We start from the raw sequence: 15,714 nt of genomic DNA, 5'->3' as shown, positions 1-15,714 counted from the left end.
TACTTAAATCTGTCTCATTTCAACTGCCTTGAATCTGAGCAAATTCATAGTAGGTATGTTCTGTAGATCTCAGCTTTAGTCAAATCTCAGGTCCCTGTTATAGTGTACCCATATTGTACACAAGATATATTTTATTATTATGTAGGTTGATACTTGTTATTAAGTACATGTAATATCCTAGAATAATTGATTTAGTAGGCGTGTTGGATAAGAGATTTGTAAATGAAAAGTAAACAGTTATCATTTCAGTTTATTTGTTGTAAACAGTCTTATAATCGAGCGTTCACAATTAAATGTAAACAATACTTGAATTTGGCGAATCTAAGCGAAACTTCGGTTACAAGAGTGATCTGTTAGATACATCGTTGTCTTGTCACTTTACAATTAAATGTTACATCTTACAAGTTAATATTTACACAGAGTTTTTAACCTTTCTCAACTCGCGATATTTCTATGTAATAACAAACTTGTATCGGTCCGTTAGACCAATCATTTTAAAATGATTTCTTAAAATATTTATAAATGTGTCACTTTAAATTCACTAAGATAAGATAAGGATAAGAAGAAAACTATCAATAAATTGTAAAATGTTGTCTTCTAATATAATAAAACTGAAAATTTTCTACAATGTAGCATAAATACGTTTTTTTAAAGTAAATGTAGGGATGTTACAAAATATAAGGGGTCAAAATTGCTCAAAAATGGCTCAGAGGGTATAATCCTCTTAATTTCGCCCGCAAGTCGGTCTATGAGACCGCCACGCGAGTTCAGTAAGGTTAAACATGAAAATTACTTTTAAAGCAACAAAAATGATTCAACGCTTTATTTACATCATAGTGACTACGATAACATGAATATATAGATACATATCAATATTGAGATCAATGTCCTTTCAGAATTTAATTTGGTTTCCGAGTTTCCTTTTGCAGCTTCCGTGAGACCTGTTGAAAGAAAATTATATTTTATTACAAGTAAAATGCAAAAGGGACATGAGCACAAAAGTTTGTTTTAATGAAGTTATAAATCTATTTGATCTGTACCGCTATTTGCTAACTTGCTATATTTAATACTAGAGATTTTGGTTTCTTCGTCCCGTGGGAACTCTTTGATTTTCCAGGATAAAAAGTATCCTATGTCCTTAAGGCCTCAAGATGTATCCCAAGTCTTCTTCTTCTTCTTTGCCCTCACCTTATCCCGTTACGCAGGGTCGGCTTTGCTTATCATGCGGCGCCATGTAGATCGCGTGTTGGCACTGAGGCCGAGGCGTTTCATGTCCCTTTGGACATTTGTCATCCAGGTAGTTTGCGGTCTTCCCCTACCCCTCTTTCTTGCAGCCATGGAAAGGCACTTTTTCACGACATAATCGACAGGCCTGCGCATTACGTGTCCGTACCATCTGAGCCTTGATTCCGATATTTTGTCAGTTATGGGTGCTACTTTAAAACTTCCTCTTATATATTCGTTCCGTACTTTATCCTTGAGTGTTACTCCTCCAAATCCCAAGTCTGTACCTTTATTCTTAACAAATTAGCTGTTGACTACTGAGTGCCGTGGGTACTTAAGTGATGATGCAGTTTAAGATGGTAGCGAGCTAACTTGGAAGGGGTACCTATAGCAGTTTTTTTTATTTCACCCATACCCCTTATGGGTTTCTATACGGCATCGTACCGGAACGCTAAATTGCTTGACTTTGCCGGTAGGGTGTTTTATCTAGAAGGTCACTTGGTTAAAATCCAATACGTAAGGATATATAATTATTTTAGAGTGTATGGGCCGGGCCGTGAATCATCCCTAACGACGGTATAGACCATCGTGATTAGAACTTATGGCATTGCGGTTTATTCGTGGTGGTTCTCTGATATTTAACGGGTTATTTATAAACCAGCCGGCCAGTGTATATATTATAAGCGATAGTTACGAGTACGTACAGTAATCGTTAAACTTTGATCACCAAAAAAACAAAGTGGGTTGCACTCTATTATTAAGGTTAAAAGTAAGATTTTAGTCCAAAGGCAACCAATTTTGTTCTTATTGACGTTCAAAGTTTAACGGTAACCGTCACATAACTTTAACCGCCTGACATACAGATGGCTTTGGCACTAAATTGTTATAGTTCTGAAATTCCAACCAAGCATAAACCACTACAAGCTTGGATGTTTGCAGTGTTTTTATGCTTGTCGTAGGGTTGCGACTTGTTTTCGAGTCATTATACAGGGTTTAACCAGAACGCTAGCAAAAACTAGCTACATAAAAAAATCCTGTATTTTATTAAAAGTCCACAATAATATATTGCAAATAAAACATCTGACTGACGCTAGAAGTCAGCGAACGTTGCGTAAATAGGCCACTCGGAGTTAATGCCGCGTTGTAGGTGGGGCATTGACTCAGATATTGCACGCTATAGATTGCGGGTTTGAAAAATACCAAATAACTAAAACTATAAAATAAGACAATTTATTTATTATGGTTATTGGGATTGGATTGCGTTTAGGTAGTATAACAATAACGCTGCGTTTTTGCTAGCGATCTGGGTACACACTGTATTATTATTTATTTATTTTATTTTACTTTAATACTAAAAACTTAAAAGGTTAAACAAAGTTGAAAGGACAACTCATCTCTTTAAGATTTTCCTACCAGTACCAGCCCGGCTAGCGTGGGCAGTAGATAAAAATTATATCCCCGATTATATCCACTGATTTGTATGACATCAGTGGATATAATCGGGGGATATAATTTTTATCTACTGCCCATGCTAGCCGGGCAGAGCCTGTAGCCGTGTCATCAAAAATGTGCGCAGTTTAACCAATTCCAAGCTCTAAATATCCAATAAGTCGTTCCCCCTTTTAGGTACAAGTGGATTAAAAATTAAAACTCAATTTCCATCAGAACAAAGTTAGGAGAGAAATGTTTAATAAAATTGTACCACTTGTGAGTGGCAGTTATGCCGTGTTACTCAAACCTAATTCAATGGAAGTTACTTGGCAAAGTTTTGCCGAGTTAGGGTTCATTCGCACTGTCGTAAGAAAATCGCTAGCTCAACTCAATTTTGCTTTCAGTTGAACATACGGAACTGACTATGATAACATACGAAACTGTGATAATAAGCATGCCTTTAAATAGCTATGATATTATACAGTTTATTCTCAGTTTTTTAAGCTCCTCAAATCCATTCGATCAAGAAAAATCACGCAATCTATTATATCGGTAGGATATCAAATTTTATTATGTTTAAGATAAATAATATTACAGTTTTGAATGAATTAAATCATTATTGATTGTACTGGGCTCGAGTTCCGTGCTGTCACAAAACTAATGACATAATCTTAGGGTTTGATACCAATCTATTGAAATTTTTATTATTATTATGTCATTATTATATTCATCAAGCTGAACAGAGTCAAATTCTTACATACTTCATCATTGTTTTTTTTACGCGCAAAATAAAACCTCGACGGTTTCACTACAACAGTGCGAATGAGTCCTCAATTGCAAAGTTTTTCCGAGTTATATATACGAATGTCTGACATTAAGTTAGGTAAAAAAGTTGTTTCTGTACCTCCAGCGACGCTTATTTGATTGCTGAAATCCTCCGAGTACGAATTGAGCTTTATTTCTGTAAATAAAAATTTCAATTGGTTAGTAAGTATTTATGCTATAATATCACAAAGTATTTTTTTTTCAGGATAATAATAAAACTACTAAAGCTGGCCCTACATTGACTACTGTCGCTTAAGCGAATGTTGCTTGAGATGAATTTTAATAATTTCAAAGACCATTTGCTTGAAAGAAAGTTATGATTAAAGTTTTAGTCAACCAAAACATGCAAAGTGAGTGGCACCACAAGTCATTATTATTTCCTCGTATAATTAAAATCATACGACAAATGGTAAAAAGTTACAGAACTCTTATATAATACAGGGTTCTTTTTGGCTTTTTACCTGCCAAAGTGCCTTTGTGCTTAAGATCAAATTTAACGTTAGGGATAACCGTCTGTCGTCCAACTGGGCCTTAATATTTCTTACTTGCATCAGAATCATAGCTGTAGGAAAAAGTCCTTTCTTTCAGTTTATCAAAGTAGGAATCAACACTGTAATTGAAGTAGGTACTTTCTAGTTAAAATAAGTTTTGATGAGGACTTAAGTTAAGTCTTATGAGAGGTCCAGTACCTACTCCATGGTACATGAAAATTTTGCAAAAGCCCTCTTTTTCCGATCTCACCTATGTAAGGTTACATCGGGAATCGAACCCGGAATAAGGTAGGTATTTATTACATATTATATACAGGAAAACAATACAAGATACATTTGAAACTATACAGGGTGCAAAGGCGATCTAAGGCAATCAAGAGTCAGAGAAGTCTTCAAAACGGATATGGACTTCGTTCCATGATTTGGCACATTCAAAACATTTCACACGAACTTCGATATCAGGCCGGATATTGAATACACGTGCGATATACAAAAATGGGATACAATTGGCACGCGACTTTCTCTCCATTTCCCGCTATCGTATAGCACTTGGCAAGACGCCCGGCAAACATTCTTGCCTTTTCATGGCATTTTGGCGCTTATTAAATCGTACTGTGGACTTAGTACGAGATTTTATATCTCACCGACGTTGAATTAATTCGGACGTCGAAAATATGGCAACACAATAATAACGTGAATAAAATGGATTTAACAGCCTTGATTTAAGCGAACCAGTACCTTGGATAGTAATTTAAACTAGCGGTCTTGCGCTTGAATTTTCTCCGTACGTGTCGGATTGCTGAGCCGATATGAGAGTGAGGACATAGATAGTACATAAGCAGTGTTGTGTAATGATAGGAAATATTCCTGTCATACCAGGGTTCCCGCTGGTCTGACTGTTGTATCTTGGAAGTCATTAGGCTTAGCATAATTCAGGCTCCATAGTGAATGATCGCAGATACCAGTGTGCATAGTATGAGTTTTTGCATCATATCAACGTTGATAGAAATTAAGTGTCAAAACACTTCAATGATAAAGTAAAATTGGGCTTAGTAATCTTGTTTTAAAGCTGAAGTTCGTCTATACATCTAAAGCCAGCGCTCCAAGCATAAACATTGTGAATTTAAAATATTTGGTACTGAATTTTTGTCTTTGTACCATAAAACTGTAGGTCCATTTTACTCTGATATTTTGTATTCTGATGCTCGAATTTTATTAACTTCGGTGATATTAATGTAAAATCTCATACTAAGCACACTGTAAGTGTGGTGTCATTAGAAACACCGTTGTAAGTTACTTTTGTCAGTGGTTTGAACTGTGTGGAGACCACACACGTCAGTGTTTGTGCATATTACCCATTATTGACTCGTGCAATATATTATCTCTCGTATAGAGCTAGTCTTTGTTAAGATTCGCAACTGTGATCAAAATAAGGTCAGGAAGACCTTTATTTCTTACCGTATAACCTCAAGGTCCCTTCACTCTTGCCCAAAGAGTTGGTACTGACACAGTTGTAAGTGCCGATGTCGCTTTTGGCGAATTGGCGGATGGTCAGCCACATCGAGACCTTGTAGGACGTCTTTTCCTCCCGTATTGTGTACTTTGGCCTGAAAAAGACATTGTTATAACAATGGCTTTTTTTTTTGTTGATCATTGGGGTTTAATTTTTGAAAATTCCTTCTTAGTGAGATTGACATAGCTCTCCATCGCCGGCTGAATGACTCTGAAGTTGATTTCAAACTACGGAATATCTATACATTACATATAATAAAATTGTAGAAAAGTGGTGTCTGTACAATGGAAATATATAAAAAAAAGTAGCAGGGGTTGTTATTATATCGATGCCGAACCCGAAATTGTAATTAATTTTTTTTTGTCTGTTTGTCTGTTTGTCTGTGTGTTTGTGCACGCTAATCTCAGAAACGGCTTATTCGATTTAGATACGGTTTTCACTAATATATTTTAGTAAGCTTCACTTAGGATTTAGTGTTTATTTCATGTCAATCGGTTCATAAATAAAAAAGTTATGTCAATTTAAAGAATCACGGCGCCTCGCGCCTGAGCGTCCGTAGCTATATATAAAGCGCGAAAAGTCACTATTCCACGCGAACGAAGTCGCGGGCACAGCTAGTACTATATATAATATATAAATATCGCTCACCCTACTTTTAAGTTGAACAGTAACATTTAAAAGTAGGGTGAGTGATATTTTTATATTATATTATATTTCCGTAGTTTGAAGGCAACTTGAGCTTTGTATATATATCTTATCTATATGCTAAATCTCAAGTTTTTCGATCCAGCGGCTTTAGCTATAATATGTTGGTGTGACAGTCAGTCAGTGGATGCAAAAGTCGCAAAAAAATTGGTGAACTGTTCTGAAAATTAGCCTAGAAAAATAATATTAAGAATATATTATTAAAGAACCCAAAACCTACCCAACTACCCAAACCAACCTATCCACCTTTCTACCCAACCTACCGTGAATATAATAGAATAGAATTGTATTAATGTACAAACTGTATGGTTTTACTTTTTGAACTATTTTGTTCAGTGTGACAAAACTAAATGGTCAAATATTGTAAAAAAATGGTTGAACATTAAAGCCTTTTTTAACCTGCGGGCAATTTTTGAGTGAGGTAAGAAATTTTCATTTGGAATATTTCTGTTTTGATAAAAAACCGGCCAAGTGCGAGTCAGACTCGTGCATTAAGGGTTCCGTACTCGGGTATTTTTCCAACATTTTGCACGATAAATCAAAAACTATTATACACTAGCTGACGCCCGCGACTTCGTCCGCGTAGATTTAGGTTTTTCGAAATCCCGTGGGAACTCTTTGGTTTTCCGGGATAAAAAGTAGCCTATGTGCTAATCCAGGATATTATCTATCTCCATTCCGAATTTCAGCCAAATCCGTCCAGTAGTTTTTGCGTGAAGGAGTAACAAACATACACACACACACACACATACAAACTTTCGCCTTTATAATATTAGTGTGATAAAAATACCTTACAGGTAAAGCCCTTTCATATGATACCCCGCTTGGTATAGTTATCTAACTTTGAAAATTGAAACACATTTTAATTTTTTTTAAATGATGTAACCACAAATTCGCAGTTTTCAGATTTATTCCTGTACTTGTGCTATAAGATCTACCTATCTGCTAAATTTCATGATTCTAGGTCAACGGGAAGTACCCTATAGGTTTCTTGACAGACAGACAGACAGACAAAGAAGTGATCCTATAAGGTTCCGTTTTTCCTTTTGAGGTGCGAATCCCTAAAAATAAACAGTTGCAAAACACAAAAGAAGTAAAAACGTAGAAATAAAAGAAATACTAAAGTCTCAATTAGGCCGTAAGCTCCCATTTTCAACTTATCCAATACAAAGTACAAATTGCTTTCTCTGTCGAATTATGAAGCGTCGATTTACTTTGTTTTCCAACAAACTTGAAGAAGTTTTTGACTGGCGTCTCCTTGCGACTTGGCTCACTTAAAATACACGTCTTTCGTTCATTTCATTTTCAATACCCAGCAAGTAATATTATAATGGTCCCGTAATTCTAAACTAAATAATAGATAAATATTTCAACAATCCATTTAAATAAAACAAGGATTTGTTCTGTTGTTAATTCGATCTGTTCCATTTAATAAGTTCGAATGTACTCATAAAACTTATAAAATAATTTTGAAAGGTTAAACTCGCATTGCTAAATTTCACCGTGCGATTTTTCCGCAGTATTCAATGACAGAAATTGTATGAAGCCATTCGCGCATATTGTTTAAAGAGTTCGTGCGGCTTCATATATTCATTTTTATAGGGACCTTTCGCAATACTTGATGTGCGACATCGTTCTTGCGGTGTGACGTCATGCCGCAAGTATTGTGGAAGGGCCAATACAATTTCCATATTATGCCGCAGAATCCTGCGGATAGAACCGCGCGGTAAAAATTCGCAGTGCGGAGTTAACCTTAAAATTCTTCGCAGCATTTCGCTTCAAGAGGAAAGAAATTTTGATTAAACTATTGTATTCTCTATGTTTATTCCTGGTTTTAAAACTATTGTTAAACAGTTTTTTTTTTTTAAATTTATCGGAGCTGCGACTCTCTGTGGCTTAGTAATTTTAAGAAATCCTCTTTTCTGTATTAGCGCAGACATTAGACAATCCTCTTTTAATTCCATGTTAAGTTTTTTTTTGTAATAAAAAATAGCGAATAAACGAGCAGGCGGGTCACCTGATGTTAAGTGATTACCGCTGTCCGTGAACATTTGCAGCATCAGAGGAACCGCAGATGCGTCACGGCCTTTCAGTAAATTAATACGCCCCTTGCATAAATTCTTGTTTTCGATTAAAATAAAATGAAATAAAGACAGTTTCACTGTATTTCAAAGTCTCGCAAGCAATTTGTCCCGTCTATTCAACTAGAAAACCAAGCGAAGATTTTTCTCATATTATCCTGCACAATTCTACTGCTAACCGCACTTAACTCCGCTTTGTTCAACCTTCCAGATAATTCCATGTCGATGTTTGCTTTTTTATTTATTTGTTAAAGACTTTATTAGGGTTCCGTAAACCAAAGACAGTGACAAACAGCCAAACAGATGGACGGATGGACGTTCGGACGGACGGGTGGACGGACGGCCCGTCCGTCCGACCGTCCGTCCACCCGTCCGTCCGACCGTCCATCCGCCCATCTGTACTTTGTCAGCGATATAAAGAATACAATAGGTAAAGTATTGAAATTTTCACAAAATATGTATTTCTATTTATAACAACAAATATCTAATATATAATATATAGTATAATATCTAATATTTTAAAATGATCGCCATGAAAATTAAAAAAAAAATTAAACGTGCTAGTTCTTGTACGATAGTATCTACGGAACCCTTCATGTGTGAGTCCTACTCGCACATGATCGTTTTTTATCATATTATGCTATTTTCAAGACTGCTTGAGCTGGGAAGCAATGTTTTTTTAAAAGTGGGAGTTCCTAGATTCAATTTCCGAAGAGGGGAAATTAATTTACTAAATCAGATATAGATGGCACAGTCCGTCATTAACTTGCAATAGATAAAAGTGTTAGGTTAGGTGACCTTGATCGATACGGAACCCTTCACCGGTTTTTCTGCTTGAGGATTATAACAAAGTAACCTTGTTCCTCAACTTACCCATCTAGAAGCATTTCCCCTCGGTTCTTAATCCAGTAGTTGATAGTGTTGGGATAGGCTTCCACGTAGCACTTCAGTTTCACGTCCGTGCCGAGTGGCGCGCCGAGCAGCTGGTTTGGCACTTTTACTGTTGGTGCGACTGGTGGAAACAAAAGGAGTAACATGAAAACATATCTTATACTAGCCGATGCCCGCGACTTCGTCCGCGTGGATTTAGGTTTTTCAAAATCGTGTGAGCTCTTTAATTTTCCAGGATAATAATTAGCCTATGTGCTAATCCAGAATATTATATATCTCCATTCTGAATTTCAGCTAAATCCGTTTAGTAGTTTTTGCGTGAAGGAGTAACAAACATACACACATACATATACACACAAACTTTTGCACGGGTTTAATGAAAACTGCCATACACGTTGCAGGTTATAGCCCGCTTCCAGCTTAGACTGCATCATCACTTTACCACCAGTTGAGATTGCAGTTAATGGTTAACTTGTATCTGAATAAAAAAACCAGTTTCTGTCTGTGACTTCATTATAAAACGGTTGCTTAAAGTTTAGGTTAGGAGAGACGTGTTGCTATTGCGCTGGCTAAGCAACGTTGATCTAAGTCGGCAACTGAATAGGTGATAGACTTTGAAGATCCACAGTTGACCTTTTCGTTTCTTCCGTTTCTCGAAGACTACGTTAAGCCATCAGTATCTCATTATTATAATTGATAAAACAAGATCCAAAACATAGTTTGTACGGAAAAAACGTACGCAATTCAAACGCGTGAACGGTTCTATATGCGACGGTGGTGTATGCGCCATTAGGTATTCAGTAAGATTTATTCAGTAAAAAAGCGTGCGTTTTAATGCCGTGAACGGAGTCGCATGAAAACCCAATCTCAGTCGAGGCGTAGTATGCAAAAGGCTCTGGGAGTCAGACGCATTAGTATCCCAAGATCACTCCTACCATTTGCCTTTACACCAGAGATATGCTATGCAGCTATGCTGCAAAGATGTGAAATCTACGCTACAAAAAAATGTGACCTTTCCACCAATACTAAGCTATGTAGCTGTGCGAGGAAGATGCGCTATGAAGATGCGCCGCCGCAATGTAGCTGCGCGAGAAAGATGCACATACTGTTGGTATTCTGCTCTGCACCATTGTCACCGGCCATAGCAGGCATCCAAAGCACGCATCCTTCCATATAACATATCTTAGTTGAATCCGTTTCCACCATCCATAGCAACGTAGCATAACACTACTCTGGTGAAAAAGCAGCCTAAGAATAATAGAAAGGCTTACGATCTTTATCAATGAGGAATATGAGAGGTATGAGAGATAAATATTCTTAATTATTTTTCTAATTTCGGTGTGATTTGCCACCGTACTCCGAGATTTCTCCTGCACATTGATAGATGAAGCGACGTCCTTGGCGAGGCGCCAACGCGCAACGCCCAGATTCTTACCCCAAGGAGCACATGAGAATCTAGCTAAAATGACATAATTTAGGCCTTTACGCCATACAATATTAATATTTTGGATCTGTACTAGATTGTATATCAAATCTTTGAAAAGAGCAACCGCCGTGTTTCTTGCTGGTTCTTCTCGGTAGGAAAGGCATTTCGAATCTGTGGTAGATGCTCTTGACGGTTCAAAAGTACTTGTAAAAGTCTAATTGAATAAAAATATTGTGAATTTTGAATTTTGATTCGTCGTCCGCGTGGACTACACTTTCAAGCCCCTATTTTACCCCTTTAGGAGTTGAAATTTCGAAAATAGCAAAAATGAGCAAATAAAATACTACAACTTGATTTGACTCACGAGTTTTACAATTCATCAGTCATCAATCATCATCCTTGAAATGGATGCGTTACCGTCGTAAAAGTGTAGGTCTGTGTGTCTGTATATTCCGATGATAATAATATGAACTGTGATTTATACCGATCGAGGCGGCCATTATTCTGAATCCGGTATAATCCCTCCTGGAAGCGGTCCAGGACAAAACAATTCATCGTGTATGGATGGAATAACACGAATCACTCCAGCGAAATTTCTGAATAAATCCAATAATAATATTATTGGAATTTTCCGTAAACAGACATAATTTGAAACGTGTTTTTCCAAATAACAGAAGTTACGCGAGCTACTTACCTACTGATTTTCAGAAAGATCTTATTATAGAAAGATATTGTTATTTTTTACAAACATGAAAGAAATAATATTTTATTTCTTCTTTAGAAAAGTTATGATTAATTCCAAGTAATTGCTTAAAGTAATGAATACCTACTCAGAACTTAACAGATTTATATTTCCCATAGATACCTATATTTATATCAGGATTTTTAGGGTCTCCTGGTAAGTGATTACCGCCGCCCATGAACATTTGCAGCACCAGAGGATCCGCAGAGGAAGAAAAAGGCAAGTATTTAGGCAAAGTAGACTTGGATGCGGCGTGACCAGGCAGCGTGATCATCACTCTATAGATGGTGTCGTGCTGCACCGTTAGACTGCACGATGCGTTTCTGATGTGTTGCGGCGCCACACCGCTGTGGATTAGAGTACCTATAGACCCTACGCTACGCTAGAGGCTACGCAGTGCCCACAGGGCACTGCGTAGCCTCTTCGGTAAAAGTATGACGTTGCAACGCACCACCCTTCCCCGCCTCGTCTCTCTGGTACCAAGTTCGTTGCGCATGCGGTGCGGCACCGCACGATGTCGTAATGTATCGTGTGGTATGGTACAGCGATGTCTATGTAGGATGACGCAGCGGCACCGCTCAGACGTGCACCGTACACGTCAGCGCAACCCATCGTCTGGCTTCACTATCGCACGCACATGGGTGATACCAGGGGTTCATAAATTGCTTAGAGTTAACATTCAACTAACTGCTGACTGTGGGCGGCATGTTGTTCGATACATCGCTGTCGTCACGCATTAGCGTCCGAGGTACCAGGGTTTCATAAATTACTTACAGTTAACATTCAGCGTGATCCTCTTGCTGACGGCGGGCGGTACGTCATTTGATGCTATGCAGAGGAATGCACCCATCTGTCGTCTATCAACCCGCCACAACGGCATGGAACTGCCCACGTAGCTTTCCACTGCACAGAAAAATAAAACAGTTAAAGCTATTATAGCTATAGGTGTGACCAAGTTGCGAGGTCTCATACAAGAGGGAATAACTATAGCACTAACTTCTTTTTAAGCCAAAGGAAATTGTCTCTGTGGTAAAATATTTATGCTTGCGACCTCTTTCAATGATGTTTTCAAACCCTTGAAAAATATCATTGGATCATTGCTCAGAGCATCCCTTTTACTAACCGACCCAAAAAGAGGGGTGTTATAAGTTTGACGTGTAAATTATCTGTATATCTGTCTGTGGCATCGTAGCTACTAATGAACCGATTTTAATTTAGTTTTTTTGTTTGAAAGGTGGGCTTGATCGAGAGTATTCTTAGCTATAATCAAGAAAATCAATTCAGCCGTTTTAAAGTTATCAGCTCTTATCTAGTTACTGTAACCTTCACTTGTGGGGGGTGTTATAAATATTTAATTTACACTAGTCAAAATAAAAAGCTATATTGTAATATCGGTAAGACAAGAAGACAAGGGTTTTTTTAATACTAAGATTTTTTCAAATTTTAATATTTAAAGAAAGGCAACAAAAATCTACGGTATTTTTGTTACTCAACTGATTACATTTACGATCTGAACGGACGGATCTAACTATGTACTTTCATCATATTTCATCATAAAATAGAAAGTTAATATAAAACAAGTGAAGGTCACAGTAACTAGAGAAGACCGAAAAGACCTGATAACTTTCAAACGGCTGAACCGATTTTCTTGGACTATTCCGCGCTTACGATCCAAAGTATCTGAGTTTTCCAAAACATCATTTTTAAATAAATAATTATGTATTTAGGCAACGTCCATCTTGACAGCTTGACATTTGTCAATTGACATAATATTATGAACCTAACGGTTATCTAACCCTCTTTTCTACAAGAAAACTAGAAAAGAGCTAATAACTCTTAAACGGCTGAACCGATTTTCTTGGATTGTAGCTAAGAACACTCTCGATCAAGCCACCTTTCAAACAAAAAAAAGTAAATTAAAATCGGTTCATTCGTTTAGGCGCTACGATGCCACAGACAGATACACAGATACACAGACACACAGATACACAGATACACACGTCAAACTTATAACACCCCTCTTTTTGGGTCGGGGGTTAATAAGAAATATCGGAAAAAGACTCAGAAAGCCAAAACATAAGATCAACTTTTCTCAAAAGAGCTATTTAAAAGACAAATCCATTATCTACGCTCGAAATATTAAAAAAGTGAGGCTCTTCAATAAAATTTCAACTCAACTGATTGCATTTACGACCTGAACGAACGGATCTAACTACGTTTTTACATCGAAACTCATCAATTTCCTCATGAAAGTTCAATTTCAGTGGCAGACGGAGCGGATGATTAAGTCGTGGATTTTTCTTTATTTTCCTAGATTCAGGTTATTCAGAAAGCGCTACAATGATGCTCGGTTTTTTCTATTTCTATTTTTGTAATAAGCAGCAGCTATGATTTTTGAACTGATATCAGTGTTTGAATATTTTAGCGCAGATTTTTATCTTTCCCAGAGTATTTTTTTTCAAAGTTTTGCTAGAACAAACACATTTCAATTCTTTTCTAGATCTAGTTTATTCAAAAAGTGCTTGCTATAAAAACGTTCGGTTTCTTTTTTTTTAATAAATTAAGAAAAGCTATCTCGATTTTTAGAGTAGGCAATCTTTTATATGGTATTTTTAAATTTTAATCTTTTTATTAGTATTGGATAGAATCAGGCGTTACTTTGCGGAAGTTCATGTCTAGACTAGACAATACAGCATTGTAAAGTCGAAATCTCCTGAGGATGCTCCGGTGTCGGGGCGAAACGTGCGTCGAGAGTAGTGGAAAAGTCTTGTGTGGTGGTGCATGTGAGTGGTGGTGGCAGTGCTTGCTTGGGAACTTGGCTCTATTGCTTGGTTGGGGAGGTAAGCGGTGCTTAGCTTGTAACTGCATGTTTGACCATACAGATTTTTCTGTTGGCGGATTATAGCAAAATAATTTTTAACTGTTTCTTGCTTTTTATTAGTGATTTTATCTGCCACTGGTTCAAAATGCCTTTGTTACCTAGAAGAACCAGCAAGAAACTATAGTGAGATAACTGCCGTAAGACCAGTCCTTATTTTTACGCCGGAGAAAAAGGGTTTTATAAGCGCTGTTTAGATACCTAAGCAAACTCACTTAACAAATGCGACGCCAGCACTTCTGAGGCGGGAAATAGAAGTAAGAGCAAAAACCACGCCCCCAATCTTTGCAGCAATTTGTGAACGCACCTGCGACTCCTTCGCTGCTAAAGCTAGGGACACACACGGGATCTAGAGATTTCACTCGACATCACTCATATAAAAAGTGACGTGGACAACTTATTGTAAGTGCTCGGTTTCATCCGTTTTTTAACCCCCAAACCAAAAAGAGGGGTGTTATAAGTTTGACGTGTGTGTCTGTGTATCTGTCTGTGGCATCAAAGCTCCTAAACAAATAAACCAATTTTAATTTAGTTTTTTTTTGTTTGAAAGGTGGCTTGATCGAGAGTGTTCTTAGCTATAATCGAAGAAAATCGGTTCAGCCGTTTGAAAGTCATCAGCTCTTTTCTAGTTTTCTTATAGAGCTTTTGTGTTGGGGGTTTTTTAAATTTTCAGTTATGTATGAATTATAACATTCTTTTAATATACAAGTTTATGCAAGGAGTAGGTGTGACATCACCCTGGCAACGAGCTGACATTTTTAGGGTACCCGAAGGGGCAAAACCATATACTAAGCCTCCGCTGTCCGTCCGTCCATCCGTCCGTCTGTATGTCTGTCTGTCAGTGTATCTCGTGATAGGTAGAGAGCTGAAATTTTCACACTGTGTATTTCTTTGTTTGATGTGTTGTTTGTTGAATGTGTTTTTCAGCCTATTGTCACTATTGTTAACATAATATTATAACTTTGCTATTGCTTGGCGTGTGACTGAGATTTGAAATCATCTTGAAACACTGTCGTAGGTCAAAGGAAAAAACTGACAGAATATGAGAGAAGCTAATAATGCAATGCGACATCTCTCCCGTGGCTTTTTGAACGCATTAGCCAAGAAACAACCGCAGGAAATTATTGTCACACTGATCATGCTTGAGCTGTATACTGTAATAATTCTAGTCTTTACAGGCTGTAAATATATCTGACATACGATCGACGTATTGACACTGTAAAATAAATGTTGTTTACAGCTTTCGCGATAATGTAAACATATTTTCACGAGTGTTATTCAACAGTCATCGTACGTTTTATGTTTACTCGTTTATAGAATAAACAGAATTAATACACATTGACATGGTAAAATATACCCATAGGCTTTTGCTAATAAAAATAATTACGCTGCTTAGATTTTATTTAATTTATATATTAGCGCTTGGGTTCATAGGACCTGGTGGCAAGTGATGATGCACCCTAAGATGGAGCGCGCTTGCCTAGAAGATGCCTATTCACTCTTGACT

The 15,714-nt window shown here is 37.2% G+C and overlaps 1 protein-coding gene across 2 annotated transcripts in view; it reads right to left on the bottom strand.

Moving 5' to 3' along the window:
- Positions 1-237: 237 nt before the first annotated feature.
- Positions 238-15,714, bottom strand: part of LOC123874384 (lachesin-like) — a 54,552-nt gene continuing 39,075 nt past the window's right edge. For both annotated transcript variants that reach the window (XM_045919686.1, XM_045919687.1), the window contains exons 6-10: positions 12,104-12,232; positions 9,144-9,282; positions 5,430-5,578; positions 3,560-3,616; positions 238-941 (exon numbers count right to left, since the gene is read on the bottom strand). In XM_045919686.1, the coding sequence (XP_045775642.1) occupies positions 841-941; positions 3,560-3,616; positions 5,430-5,578; positions 9,144-9,282; positions 12,104-12,232 (575 nt within the window). In that variant the 3' untranslated portion in view covers positions 238-840. The remainder of the gene's footprint in view (positions 942-3,559; positions 3,617-5,429; positions 5,579-9,143; positions 9,283-12,103; positions 12,233-15,714) is intronic.

The sequence above is a fragment of the Maniola jurtina genome, chromosome 18, assembly GCF_905333055.1.
Source record: "Maniola jurtina chromosome 18, ilManJurt1.1, whole genome shotgun sequence".
Lineage (NCBI taxonomy): Eukaryota > Metazoa > Arthropoda > Insecta > Lepidoptera > Nymphalidae > Maniola > Maniola jurtina.
This window is presented reverse-complemented; position numbering and strand designations above follow the sequence as displayed.